At 34.5% G+C, this 15,464-nt stretch overlaps 2 protein-coding genes across 2 annotated transcripts in view; one reads left to right on the forward strand and one right to left on the reverse strand.

Moving 5' to 3' along the window:
* Positions 1-738: 738 nt before the first annotated feature.
* On the forward strand, positions 739-1,809 carry LOC140667971 (cysteine-rich PDZ-binding protein). Its single transcript, XM_072896425.1, has 2 exons — positions 739-946; positions 1,045-1,809. Exon 2 carries the CDS (start codon positions 1,097-1,099, stop codon positions 1,397-1,399), a length of 303 nt encoding a protein of 100 aa, XP_072752526.1. The 5' UTR covers positions 739-946; positions 1,045-1,096; the 3' UTR covers positions 1,400-1,809.
* Positions 1,810-4,219: 2,410 nt separating this feature from the next.
* LOC140667674 (uncharacterized) overlaps positions 4,220-15,464 on the reverse strand; it is a 36,503-nt gene continuing 25,258 nt past the window's right edge. The window contains exons 2-4 of the mRNA XM_072895819.1: positions 11,898-12,145; positions 9,991-10,141; positions 4,220-8,295 (exon numbers count right to left, since the gene is read on the reverse strand). Coding sequence (XP_072751920.1) covers positions 5,204-8,295; positions 9,991-10,141; positions 11,898-12,145 — 3,491 coding nt within the window. The 3' untranslated portion in view covers positions 4,220-5,203. The remainder of the gene's footprint in view (positions 8,296-9,990; positions 10,142-11,897; positions 12,146-15,464) is intronic.

Here is a 15,464-nt window from a genome sequence, read left to right on the forward strand (position 1 = left end):
AGTTATATAAATTAAAATGCTTGTCAAGTAAAAATTAAAACTCTTATTTTTTATAAACAACGGGTTAATTAAACCGATCTTATTTTTTATTTTATCTTTTTTAAAATAATATATGTAATGAGAATTAATGAAATTTTTACGATTATGACAGCGAACACGATATAATTCGGGCAATTTTTACTTAAATAAGTAAAAAATTAACATTTTTCTCTAATTAAAAAATTTTGTATGTTTACACACATATAATATACATATATATATCTGATCTTTATTTCATTTAATTGAATCTATCGATATCTAAAAGTTTATTATTGTATTTGTAGAACAATATAATGCTCTAAATTATTAAATTGTTGAAATAAAATTTTTTTTTTATATAAAATAAGTTTTAATTTGTAAAATGTAGAATGTAAAAATAGCGTTTAATAAAAGAAAAAGAATTACCAAAAATCAAGATATTATTGACAAAATTAGAATATTGACAATATTTACATGGTTGTTTGATATTAAAAGTAAATTATTGCCAGTGTGGAGAAATAACAAATTATTTTTAGGTGAAAGTGAATAAGCAAAATGTGTTAATAAATTTTGTGGACATAGCACGGATCGCAACCAAAACTGTGCGCATTATGCGTTATCCATTGAGAACATTCGTGGACTTTGGCTATGTAGTTCAATGTCCACGTTTTTATGTCCACAGAGGGCGTATCGCTTTCAGGGATTACGTAAAATCGGGCCGTAGCGTCTCTCAGGCTTCTCTCTGGTTCGAACGTGTAAAAATTACGTAAATAACCTTTTCGTTTACGTGTAAAACAATGATTTGAAAAGAGCTCTAATACAAAAGTATGAAACAATTAATTATTGCAAATTTACATCAGTGTATGTGAAAATAAATAGTAAATAAATAATTTGAAAATTTGAAGGTGTCAAAATACAAAAAATCAAGGTATAATAACATGATACAACTGCTCGATATTATTATATTATATAAAAATAATTAATTTTCTCAACTATTTTTTTGACGTGCAATTACATTGGAAACAGGTATATTTCTGGCTTCTCTTCCTTGACAAAAAGAAAAAGATCCAATTTCGACATGGTTTGCGAAAAATGCGAGAAGAAATTGGGTAAGGTTATCACGCCGGATCCTTGGAAGACAGGTGCGAGAAACACCGTGGAAAGCGGGGGTCGTCAGGTGGGAGAGAACAAGGCACTTTCTGCGGGAAAAGCGCGATTCAATCCGTACACCACAAAATTCGAGATCTGCAGAATATGCAGGCAAAAGGTGCATCAGGTGGGATCTCACTATTGTCAGTCTTGCGCATACAAGAAGGCTATCTGCGCTATGTGTGGCAAGAAATTAATGAATACAAAGAATTACAAACAATCCGCGACTTAATTCCAATAATTACGTACACTTTAGAGTAATGATTTGTCACATGAGCATATTATATGTTTCGAAATGTTTGGAAGTTTAACAATCGTTTTTGAACAGCTATGCGACTAGATTACCTGATAGCATATAATTATTAAGTATTAAGATGTAATATTGTATATATTGATATTTGTATGTGTATATGTAATATAATTATTGCAGGGAAGATTGAACTGTGCACAAAATGTAAAATTATATTTGTACGATATAAATCTATTATTATATTTTTAGTTAAAGCATTTATGTATAACAAATTAATGCGACGTACAAATATAAATTTCAAATGTTTTCAAGTCAAAATAGTAATAGAATTGAATAAAAAAATATTTTAAAATAATATATACGGCATTAAAGAAAATTCATTTTGAGCATGCTTAGTTTGTTACACGTAAATTATGTTTATGTAAAAAAATAATTTTTACGTAAATAATAATTACAGTTAAAAGATAATAAAAATTAAGGCTAATAATGTAAAGAATCGATGCATATATATTTCATAATAAAATGCTTACATATGATATATATTTTTCTATCATTTTTTTGGGGAAAAAGTAAATGTAATGTAATATATGCAACAACATAATTTGTAATTTTGATGTGATTGTGATAATAATAATATTAATTGCAATGATTAAATTATTTAGTTTGTAAAGTTCTAAATTTCCTTTTTTCATATATCTCATATTTATTAGAAATGTATTTATTAGCTATTTTATTTCTATAGTACTTTTTTCAATTATAGTGAGAGATTTGAAAATATAAAGATAATTCTTGTTTAATTGAATTTTGATGCACTTGATAAAAAAAAATATAAAATAGTACACTAACTCTCAAGAATTTTTTTAAGTCTAAAGTTTTAATCATGTAAAAAGTTAAGCTATTAAAAGACAAAATATGGAAAAATCTAGGAAGTTTGGGCAATAAATATTCATGTTTCGAATATGTCAAGTGCAATTTTCTGATGCATTTTAATAAGCTTATTTCAGAGTTGTGAAGAGACATTAATCACATTATTGAATACAATAAAATAATTATTTTATCATAAAAATATACTTTTGCAACATCAGGTTTTATGTCTAAAAATATACACTTTTTATTCGTTAAAACTTTATACATTTTTCACTAACAAAAATTATAGACAATAATGTAATATTTTACCAACATGTTAGTCTTGAAATAAGTTATATTACAATAAACGTACACACAGAAAGACTCGACGACTGATATGCATATCAGTTGACAATAATTTCATGTTTTTTTTTAATGATGCTGTAATACTTCCAATCAATAATCGTGTGTTTGATTCACAGATGTTAGTATAGACATCTGTGGTTTGATTGTAAATTCATACAGTTTACTGTAAAATGCATAGTTTGGGATTTTTCTGTTACACTTTTGGAAAATCTCTAATATAAGGCAGATAATAAAAAGAAACGAGATATGCAACATTATAAAAGAAATATACAAAACTTCGGAAAAAAATCGCTTTACACATTTAAAATAAAAATTTGATGAGATTAATAATATTATTAATATTAATATATTTAAGGAGCGAATCACAAAATTATGCGTGAAATTTTAATTACGAAATTTATAATAAATTTTAATTTTATTCTTTGTGTATCTTGTACGAGCAAACAGTACTCGTGCACAATTACAATAGAATTTACGAGACACGGTTAGTAAAAATTAATATAAGTTCATTAATCCCGGATTTACAAATTATTTCACTTACATACTACATATATTATTACACGATGTATTATTTGATTACAGATCTTATCGACAGTAATATTTGCATTTCATAATGGACGTATATATAATATAAGACACGACGAGCGCTTATCTCTAACAATAAGTAAAACGAGTCACATATTCAGATTGCAAATAAGATAAAATTCTCTTTCTCATCTTCAAAATATCTGAGAGTTAAAAATACAGTGTCACATCTTCATTTGTATATTTAACATTAAATGTATAATTATCTCGTTTCAAGTCATTTGTGTGATGTTCATATAATATGATATTCAATCTAAAGAAAGGAGAAAGATGATAACCACATTTAACGTTAAATGTACGAACAAGATAATAGAAAAAGAAAAAGAAAAAGACTATAATTCTTCGTAAAAAATATGCGTCAGTAAAATTATTTTAAGATAAATTAGACTTACGTATTTTTTCATTACATGTGTAACCAACAAGATTTTAATATTTATATATATATATATATATATATATATATATATATATATAATGTATGTGTATGTGTGTTAAAAGTTATTTTGATTGAAAATGGAAAAGAAAATAAAAAAGTTCTCTTAAAAATAATAGAAGATGCCCAACTTTTTATAATAAAATATGTTAGGTTTATGGAACGTTTATAAGAATTCAATTGTAGAATAAAAAATCCACTTTTTGATCGTTCAAAATCTTGAATAAAAATACAATTTTTTTTAAATTAAATGATTTAATCATAATTTATTTCTGAACGGATTTTTAAAAAATGACCAGTGGTTTTTACTAGTATTTTTACGTTCAAAAATTTTTTAAAGACAATTAGATATATTCAAAAATTATGTTATAGTTTAAAATATATGTAATAAAATAATTAAATTAGAAACTTTAAATATTACTGAGTAATACAATCAAAGAACGGCTTTATTGCCTAATTGTTTCTTAAATTGTACTACTCAGTAAAATATATGTATTCAGAAAATTATGTATTCCTTTTTTAAAGAAATAAAATATTCTGAAATTTTTGTAATTAAATTTTATCTGTCCCTTTAAAAAGTACTGGTCTGATTAATAAAATTTAACACATAAATTAAAATCTTGAAATCTGCGTTTCAAATAATTTTTTCAAGTTCATAATTATATTTTTTTAGCACATATATAATTTTTCAGCTTTTTTTGCGAGGATCAATTTTAGATTATCAGAATCAAAATAAAAATTCTAACATTGTAAGTCATGACAGACGTAATCGATTTAATATGTGTGTAGAATTATAAAATATGTGCGTCATTTTTTTACTTGAATGTTTTAATAATACTGCGAAAATCATTAATATATTATATTTTTACAAGTTCTGTAAAATATCTAAATAAATCACGTAGGAAATTATAGAGAATTGGAAACAATTGCACACACACACATACACACAAATCGACGAAAATATTTGTTTGTATAAAATAAAAAGAATAAAAATCTTCGGGAACATGTTCTCTAGATCTATATGTATACTTTATACACATTTGATATCATATGTGTGAAACACATATCGCTTCAAGAAATACATCAGCATATGTGACATAAAGTTAATCATTTTCTCACTTTTTAGTTTACATACGTCTCTCGCTGTCTGTTTCAATCACATCAAAAACTTAGGTTCAAAGAAAGAAAAAAATAGAGTTTTAATGGCTGAAAAAATATACATTAAACGTGCAAAAATATTATTTATTTAAAAAAACACAAAAAAAATCAAATGCAACAGACTATATCTTAATTTCGATTTAATCGAGCATCTATAAAAAGGATATTAAATCTAAAATCTTTAGTTTTTAGAGAACTCAAAAAATTCATTCATCAACATTGATAATCATTGATAATTATTCATTTTTTGGAAAAAAAGAAAACATCACACAAAAAAAATATCTCACGAGGTCTCATCGTTCCTGACATTTTTCTTGAATAAAATGCCTATTTAAAACTGAACGATACTGCTGAATTCTGTTTGGCATTTCTAACAAGAAAGAAACGAAGGATCTATTCTAATTCGCATCGTCCCTGGACGACAGCATGATGTTGGTGACGGGCTGCGGTTGGCTGGAGGCCGGGTTCCAGCGAGTCTGCTCCTTGTCGGACATAAAGATCCAATGCTCGAACTTCTTGCCCTCCGACTGCTTGACCTCCGACGGATGCGATGGGTCCAGGATCTGAGGCCTCTTGCCCGCCGCGGACTTGTATTCGGATACGTAAACCACCTGCTTATCCGTCCGATCCTCCCTCGGACTCCTCGTGATGTCCGATCGTCGCGGTGGTACCGGCGGTTTCTTGCCGGACGTGAGTTTGCCGTTCGACGTCACCCTGATCTCGCGCTGATCTCGCGATTTTCGTGACTCGCCGTTCGTCCCCGTCGTGGTCACCCCGTCCTCGTTCTCGCTATCGGTCTCGCGGATGCCCTCCCTGCTGGGTGATACCTTGATCTCTGTGATGTAAGTCATTTTGTGAGCGGCGTTCAACGGCATGGGTGTGTCAGGTAAGGGCGGACGACTCTCCGAATCTTGTGGATTGTTGTAATCCATCGACTCGCGAACCAGACCACTGTCCTCGCTGTTCTCGCCACTGGACACGCTGACGTTGCTGATGTTGTGACGGTCTTCCTTGGACGAGGACGGACTCTTGCTATGTGCCCTTACGCCTGAACCGAATTCGTATTCATCCTCCTCTTCGTCATCGTCAGGAGCAGAGACGTTAATAACGCGTTTGGCGAAATGCGTGTCGAAAGGGGAGTCGGTCGACGACTTGATCGGCGAACTTTTGTCACCCCGTTGCTCGAACTTGGTCCGGTGCGCCTGGAATGTGGATAAGGTACCGTTCTTCCCCTCCTCTCTAGCATCCTGGGACTTATTGGGCCTTTCCGGCTCAGATTTGGACGCATGAATTCGCAGATGCGTCGGCGTACATGCCCGTTCTACGTCTCTCTCCGCGTTCTCCCTTGTCGTCGCTTTATTATCATCCGAAAACGACCGCACGGTCACGCGATGCGGCCTATCAGCTTGCTTGTCGCGTTCGCAGTCGATGCTGTGCTGGCCGTGTCTGCCTTCGCAACCCTGACAACCCCTTTCCACGGTGGTCTTCGAGATTGGCTCCTCCACAACCGCTTGTTTACCAGCGTAGAGCGACGCGTCGTTAAGAGGCGCTTTTTCTTCTCTCCGCTCGTTTAACCGCGTCAGACTGACTGTCTTTGTCATCGACTCCGCTGGCGGGACATTCGCGTGTAGCTCGAAGTAACGTAAAGCGCGGCTGAAGTCCTCCGACTTTTCCGACACGGAATTCTCCGCGTCATTTTCGGAGAGTTCCTTCTCAGGCTGGCTGTCTTCAGAGAAGCGTTTCTCATCGGCCAGTTGAAAGTCCAGCTCCACCTCCCTCGGGGTCGGGCTCTTCACCACCCGACCGTCGTTTACGATTCTAGCCAGGGAATTGTCCTCGTCCGGATTGAACATCCGTTCCGTATGAATGAATTCCTGGGTTAGTCGCTTGCTCAACGGCAAATTGTACAGCTCGATGCTCTCGGTAACGTCGCGATCATCATTGTCGGATTTCTTCTTCTCGAGCGCATCGTCCGTTGCCGTTGCTTCGACGACCTCCTCCTTTAATTTGATCTCCACGGCGGATTTGGAACGCTCGAGGGTGCCGTTACTCTTCTTTCTCGTTTTTCCGCGCTTCTCGTCCGCTTCAGCGGCAGCTTCGCTCCAGATCACGTCCTCCAGGGTGCCCCACTCGTTCGACTTCTTCAACTTTCGTCGGTCGAAGGAGTCGATTTGGTCGAGTTTGGTCAGATCCTCCGTGGACTCGTTAATGTCTTCAGGCGGCAACGGTGCCTTGCGTTTCTTCGCGCCGGTGTCGGCGCTCATGTCGAGGCTCTGCGCCCTCTCAAGGGTCGTCGCGGTCCTGTTCTCGTACTTTGACAGGTCGCCTAGACTAGCCGCCTTTCTGTACATGTCATCTTCATCCTCGTCGTCGTCCTTCACCTCTGGCACGGGCGTGCGATGAATCGTGATGTCCGCCGGATTCAGCTCAATCGTCGTGAAGCTGTTCTGCATCTCGTTGTCGGTATCCGACTCGGAGTTGCGTCTGTTCACCGTCGACTGGTTCTCCAGCCGATGCCTCCGGGTACTGTCCGTGTTCTCACGAGTTTTGTTCACATAATCGCACAACAATTCCGTGTAATCGGCGATGCTGTAGATAGTATCATCGATGGCATCCTTCTTCGGCGGAATCTCGTTGACGCCGCTCCTCGGTGGCGCCGGCGCCTTCCGCTTGTTCTTCTGCGGACTCTTGGCACTGTCAGAGTCCGGCGACGAGCCGCTAACCTTCAATGGTTCTGAACTGCTCTTCCGGTTCCTGCGAGCCGCCATGGCCGCGTTGTGAACTTCCGTCGGCACTTCCGACGGTATGTTGATCCCTTCTCCAGGGTCGACGCTTCTTCTAGTCTTGTTGTCTGACATACTAGTGGCGAGCCTCGCGACGACGACGCCGTCAGGCTGATCCGCGCGTTGCTGAAAAGCCTCGTTGCAGAGTTTTCTCTCATCACCTGGTCCATCACTCGACGTCGTGGACTGTCTGTTCAGCACCTTCTCCGCGTCCAGCTTGCGCGAGTGCCTTCTCTCCAGGTTCGTGTTATGCTCGTTTTGATTCTCGATCCGATGCACGGTGCCGTCCAGGGCCGGTAACACCTTGATGCCGAACTTGTGATGATTGTTCTTCGTCTCGTCGTGACGTCGTCTCTCGGGACTCTGCCCGCTGCCTGCGGGTGTCGATTTCGACGACTTGAGAGTCGAATTCATCGTCGAGTGATTAGAGCCGACGGATTCGTTCGGATCAGCTATGAAAAGCCGTTTCGCGACGCTTTTGTGGGCCTGCGTCAGATCCGGGATTGATTGGCTCCTGTAGAGAGGATGACAGATCCTGGTCGGACTCGGGCCTATGCTCTTCTTCAGCAACGTTGTCGGTTTCGACCCGTTACCGCCGCTCTCCACCTCCAGCTCCACGTCGTACGGCGAGGCGTAACTAAGGATCGTCAGTGCATCCTCGTACACCATGTTGCGAAAGCTGATCTTTACGCTGGAGATACGATCACCTGTGTAGAATAACAAAGTTTTTTTTACTGAATACATTATGAAACAATGATGATGTGGTCTCTGTAAAATTAATTCCTATTTAAAGCTCATGACGCATATCTTGAATATTCGCGTATACTTGATCCGTTTCAAAGAGATAACAATTGAAAGCGTCTTGAAAAAGTTGACATTAGTTTTTTAGATTTTAATCTAAAAGAAATATTAAAATCCTTACTATTTTTTTTTGTCATTCTGAAAACACAGGTAAATACAGGAGAGTCCGAGGGATTTATAATGGATAAAAATGTTTTAAAAAATCTGAAAAAACTTATACATCTTCTTTGATTCCTCTAAATAAAGATTAATAATAAATTTAAAAAAAAAAAATAATCATAAATTAAAAAAATAATTTGCTTATAAATATATAAAAAATTAATTCTGCCATTTTCTAAAAAAGTTATTGTCAAATTGCGGATACAGAATTTTTCCAATGCAATCTATACTTTGTTTTTCAGGCTTGGAACTTATTGAGCTCACTGATTCTATCAAACTAGGCTGTCGATACCGTATAACGATGTAGGAGGATGCGATTCGCGCACTCTATTTAAGCCGGTAAGAGTGCAATTATATAATGAAGGCTTAATATTCCATCTTAATCGTCTCACGACACGCTTTATCAAATGCTCGAACGCGGTGGAAACAGTGTCTTTATCGCGAAATCTAGGTATGTGGGTGATTCTCAGATCCGGCACTCGTCGAGAGACACATTACTCTCGCGAGATATTAAATTATAACTTACTTTATTTAATTCACACGAGTGGTATCTCGACAGAAATTGCATTACATTTCAATCTCTTGATACAGTGAGCGAGGAGAGAATTCTCGGAGTTACATTGTCCACAGCGATAACTGAATCGAGCGTGAAAATTGAATTTCCAAGCGATAGATTGTGCTTCTTTTTTAATAGACGTAAGAATTAAAAGTTGAACAAGATCAAGTAAATCAAAGAGAAAAAATATTTCAAAGAATTTGGGAAAAAATTGAAAACGGAGAACTCTTCGCGACTTGATCTTCAACGTCGCTGATAAAAAATGATACAAATTCGAGATGTTACACAATAACAGGGTGTCTATTCAATCCTGTAAAAAAATTCTCTGATCTTTCAGATATTTTTGTTTCAAATTCAACATATAGAGAATATTTTAGATTTTTTTAATGCAACTTTGTAAAATTTATTTCATTTTATTGCGTTTTCTAATGTTTTTTTTTACTCATATAAAGGAGAAAAAACACAGAGCCTTTTAATCTCAAGTATTAAATTTATAAAAATATACTGAAAAAAATTGAATAACTTTTGCGAGATAAACCTTTTTTCATTTGTATAACATTTTTTCATTTTTTAACTAAAATTATAATAAAAAGATGTATTGTATATTAAATATTTTGTTAAAACATTAAATACATAAACAAAGATGGATATATATTTACGATATATTTTAAATACATAATTTACTTGCCTTGCTGTTTACGATGTGAGAGTAAAATTATCAGAGAGAGAATTAAAAAAAAATTTTTCAATAAAATTTCACGAGAATTTCCTGATTTTTGCATGAGTAAAGAAATCCCTGAGAAGTCCCTCTAAGTATTTCATGTTTCTCGAGGAACAGTAGACACCCTGAATAGAAATCCATTTTAAATGACAAGATAATACTAACCGGGATGTATCCGTCCGGATTCGGATGCGGGGCCGCGATGCAGCAGATCCTTGACGAAGATGCCCTCCCTCATGTTGCCGCAGACGTTAAAGCCCAGGCCAGTGAAGTCATGACTACGCAGACCGACCACGCTGACCCTGGTGGCTTTGGGCTGCAAGAAAACACGGGCGTGCATTAATATTACATAAGTGAATTATTAATAAAAACTAAAAAATAATAATCGTTAATAAAGACCAACTATTCACGTGAGAAATAAATGCATTGTTAAGTAACAAATAAATCTATTATTTTTAAGTTAATGAATATTACTATTATTTAGAGATGAATAAAATGTTATATTTCTATTAACATATACCGTAGGAAATAATTCAAATTGAATTCTCAGCGAAATGCAGAGAAAAATACTGTGAATAAAAAAATGTTGTAAGATAACATAATTACATAATTATTTCGGATAATTTTTGGATTATGTATAAATTAATTTATATTTTCGTGTAACACATTTGTTCTTGTGTGTACCATGTGTATCAGGAAGAAAAAGATCAGGTTTGCATCATCGTCGTCGAGTCGGTTGGAACCCGACAATCAATGACCGGGCGATTCTCGCTTATGACAAATATTAAATTATCCACACAAGCGACAAATGAACGGTGGAGATACGTCATATAAAAGAGAAAAGTCATGCCCACTCACGATACATATTATCACATCCGACTGGATCAATCATGACATAATATCCGGCTTGTGTATAATTTGCGATCGAAAGATTTCTTCTGACAAATTTTTGCATCTTTAATTTTAATTCAAATGTATAGAAGAATATATTAATATTCTTGACGATATGTATACCATTATCTTTTCTTGTTTTTATATTCTTAAACTTATTCTCTCAAATATACAATATAAATGAAAATATAATATTCTTTTAATGAGCAAAAGTTGTATTAAATTTTTCGCGAAGAGATCTAATAATAATAATAAAAAAAAAAAAAAAACAATTTTATTCATTTTGTGGATAATCGAAAAGTTATTTTTAATTTAATCTTTCTCTCGTAAAGAAGGATTTTGAAATCAGATTAGATCATAGAAAATTATAAGCGTTACGTTATCGCCTTCAGCCATTTTATCCTGCAATTATCGTGCCGCTAGTATCGCGCAACTAAACGACGACATTATTACTGTGTTTGACACTTCTTTAGATTCAACCGCGGAATTTATTGTTCACCTGGCGTAATAGCTTGGGCTGATAATTTCTAATTAAAAATAACCGCATAAGATGTCATTTTGTTACGCAATATATATATATATATTTTGTTTCAATATGAAAAAAATTATTTTCTTTTAAGCTACGAACTGTCGTTCGATAGCTACGATTTATCTAAAAGATACTGAAATTTTTGTTATGTGAGGATGTAAAGCTTTACCAATCTAAATTTAATAAAATCAATTCAACAAACTATGTTTTTCATAAATATAATAAAATTTTTAATAATTTATTAATCAATATTTTCACGAATAAAATGAATTTTTTTCATCGGTTTTAATTTTATCTTACACGTCATCGCATCGAACATTACGACATATGTTACATTTTATATTATTTGTTATAAACACAAAATAAAATTAAATAATTTTATTATATTTATCAAAAAACAAGCGCGATTTATTTAATTAAATTTATATTGTCAAACTTTGTATTATTCTCGCATAATAAAATCTCAATAGCTCCAAATCTTTTACATATATATTATCGAAAAGAAAAAGAGAAAGAGAGAGAGAATGATTTTTCACGTTGAAACAAAATTAGGTAATCTTGATTATCGAGGGATAGCATACATGAAATGGACAGTTGTATCTGCAAAAAAAGGTGTCTAAAAAAAAATAAATAAATAATGAATGCGACTTACTCCGACGCAGGAGTCGTCGAGGGTTCGGCGTTTGTCGCTGCGAATGGCCGAGCCGAGGCCCAGGGATGTCCAGGGTGTGGACCATCGTGTGGAATCCTTCGCGGGTGTGTCGCCGAGCACGATCCCCGACGACGGTCTCTCCGCGACACGGCCGACCGTCGTAGGCGTGGCGTCCTTGAAGCAAGGATTGTCAAAGGCGTACGCATCCTCGACGATCTCAGGATCTGTCACCAGCACCAGATGTTTACCTGCGGTAAAAAAAATCAAATCAGTGGATTACCATATTCACCCGAAGAAATATCTCCGATAATTCGCGTTAATGACTCTGAATATATTTTTTGATATTTCGAGCATGTTAAAAAAAAAAAAAAAAAAACAAAAATAATAAAAATATTAAATAAAAATATTTAAAAAAATTAAGGATGTTTTTTTTTAAGTGCATATATATGTAATATATAAATTGCATTTTGTAATAAAAATACACATACACATACATGTGAGCTCTCGTAGTTTTGCGCACCGTATTCTCGCTTTGTTGCGAGACATGAATGGAATCGTAATCGCGACATGACTCATATTTTAGCGGAGGGGTGAAAAGGGGGGGGGGAAAGGGAGTTACTTATATCAAACGTATACGCATCCCCGATCACGCGCGCGAGCGCGCGTCCATTTACGGTGTACCTACAGCCACCGGTTACCTATCGGCAGGAAGGAAACGCATTCTTCGAAACCGCCCATGTCCCGCTATACACGTATCCGATATATCTATCCGCATCGACCCGACCGTATTCAGGCATACGCTGTACGTATACGCATATATAAATACACTGGCTCGGACGTGGTCAGGCACGTGTGAATTTATATTTATATAATATATCTGACTATCGCGGAATCTATTGTACGCATATGCAAGAGAATGTTATTTAATTTCTTCAAGAGAAATTTCCTATTTTCAAATTTTTCCGATTAGACATACAAATCAGAAAACGTTCGAGTGAGATCGTATAATGTAAGATAGACAGCGGTTTTTTTTTCGAGTGAAACGGGTTTAATCGCTTCTAAGAGCGTTTGGATTCAATCTGTCATAAACATATGTTGGACCGATAATGGGTTTTAAATTTTAATGTAAATAATACGTTAATAATATAAAATACTGTTTGACTCTCTTCTAGTTTTAAAGTTTAAAGCACAAGAGTCTTTGCCCTAATTAATCAATCGAATCTTACTCGAAGTATTTCATTGATCAATTTCATAATCTAAATACCTCTAGTATAATTCAAGACAATGTTCATGACGTCATTAATTGCTCTCAGGACGATCAAACTTGCACTATTTGAAAACGCTGTAGAAATTACTTAACAAATTCAGACACATTTTTCTCTGAACTCTTTCAGACAAAAACCTGGGTGTCTGAAAGTAATTTCAGACAATCTGTCTTAATCACCTGTCAAAATCACTTTTCTGAAAAATGTCTGAAAATTCAGACACCCTTCTAAAAGTCCTATTCGAAAATATAATACATAAATATATTTTACGTAGAGAATTTATTTCTTTGAATTTTTTTAATTAAAAAAAAAATTTTTACATTAAAAACTAAACAGAAAATAAAAACGAATACTTTTTTGTCGCGCTATCGTAAGCAAACAAGCCTTTTTGCCTCTCACAATTGTTGTGCAAGGATGTCCCGGATTTTTTCCCCACAGACACGCGACATTCCTCAGGAATGTGCGTTTCGCCGCGCATTCACCTACGCACTTATTTATTTATCGGCATCTGTGTGTGTTGCACATACGCAGAAAAGAGTTGGCGATTTCTTTCTCTCTCTCTCTCTCCCTCTATTTTTCTCGCTTCCTCCGATCGTAATATTACGTAACGCACAATGAGGCGACTAATCATGCCCGGTATGCACAAATCGGCGACGCCGAAGGCTGGGTTTGTTAGAGAGGTAAAGAGAGAGAGAGAGAGAGAGAGAGGGGGGGGGAAGGAGAAGAGAGAGAGATTCTCCGTTAAAAAAAAAGGGAGGCCTGAAAATTTATGGTGCGTGTCGACGCATCTCGCGTGATATTTCTCGCCGCAGATATTAAATCCAGTAAATGAAATGTGTCGTCGACCGCTCGCTGCAGATGCGTTTTCTCGATGCAGATGCGCGCCTTCGGGGCCTACATCGATATGCCTACCGTAAAACGGCGCACATACTTTCGCAATCGTGCGATACCGCGAAACGACACGCCACGCGAATTCTCGGCTTGTGTGCTGGATAGAAATTTTTCAGACTAAATCATAGAATCATAAAAAAAAAAAAAAAAAAAAGAAAAAAGCACTTTGCAAACGCGCATAAGATCGAGTGAGAGAACGAAAATATGTTTATGCAATTATTAAAAGCGTTTTCAAGTGTAGTCTTGATTTTATTTTAATTCTCATCTTTATATGTAATTGATGTTCATTTTATTTATTTAAACTTTAATACTATACCATGCTATTTTTGTAGCTAAAATTTTAAGTACATAATTTTAAATGATAAGTAATTTTAAGTACAATTTTTTTCTAACATAAAATATTTATTGAAACGACATAAATATTGCAAATAATGAACGAATTAAAAAATAAATAATAAATATTAAAAGCGTGTTTTCCTTTTCTGTCTTGATTTATCACTTTTAAGAGATCGTATTATTTGATATGCAATGAGATGATATATGTAGAAAATACTAATGAGATTAAATAATGAAAAGAATATTAATTTTTTCTGAAAATACTGCAAATTATACGGGACGGTAAAAATATTGATTAAACTGACAATTTATATATTAAGACCTGATTTAAATATTTATATATATTAAAAATTTTTTATTATATTTCTCTAAGGAACAAGCACGATTTATTTATTTAATTAAATATTGTGGTATGAAATTTGAGATATTAAATCTTGCAATTTTTTATAGTTTAGCTTTCCTCGCACTCGTGTTTATTTGTAAAATTAACGTTCATAGAAATATAATAAATTTTTGTAATTAATATTTGTTTTAATAATATTACAAAAATCTTTTTTATTCTTCGTTATAGGTATTTTTTTATGATTACTGTGGCACTTTCAATACAGTAGCCTCGTATACATAACGTTTGGCATGTTACGTAGTCCATTGAGTCGGTTGAGATATGCAATTCAGCAATGTGTCAGCATACCAAACAAGCATTCTGTTTTCCATATTCATGGCTCGAGCGAATAAATTTTTTTCTAATAATAACTGGCAAATAGCTATTATATTTTTACAACAAAATTATGCGAGTCTAAAAGGCAGGGAAGAGGGAGATGAACAGATAGTAGATAGCAATCTTTACAAAATTGATTAAAATATTTATGTATAAAAATGTTTATATAATAAAATTGTCTCTCTCTCTCTTTCTCTCAAATGTAAACTATCCTTGCGTAAAATCCACATTTCATCGAGAAAAGAGACGTACGATCGGGACAAAATAACATTGACACTTCTCTAACAGAATTAAACACACACACACACACATTGTTTTAAAATATTCATGGCGAGAAAAAAAGCAAGCAGGCTATAA

Source organism: Anoplolepis gracilipes, chromosome 7 (genome assembly GCF_047496725.1).
Source record: "Anoplolepis gracilipes chromosome 7, ASM4749672v1, whole genome shotgun sequence".
NCBI lineage: Eukaryota > Metazoa > Arthropoda > Insecta > Hymenoptera > Formicidae > Anoplolepis > Anoplolepis gracilipes.

Bases quoted from the DNA above. Each gene is read 5' to 3' on its own strand.
- LOC140667971 (XM_072896425.1), top strand. From the start codon at position 1,097: ATGGTTTGCGAAAAATGCGAGAAGAAATTGGGTAAGGTTATCACGCCG.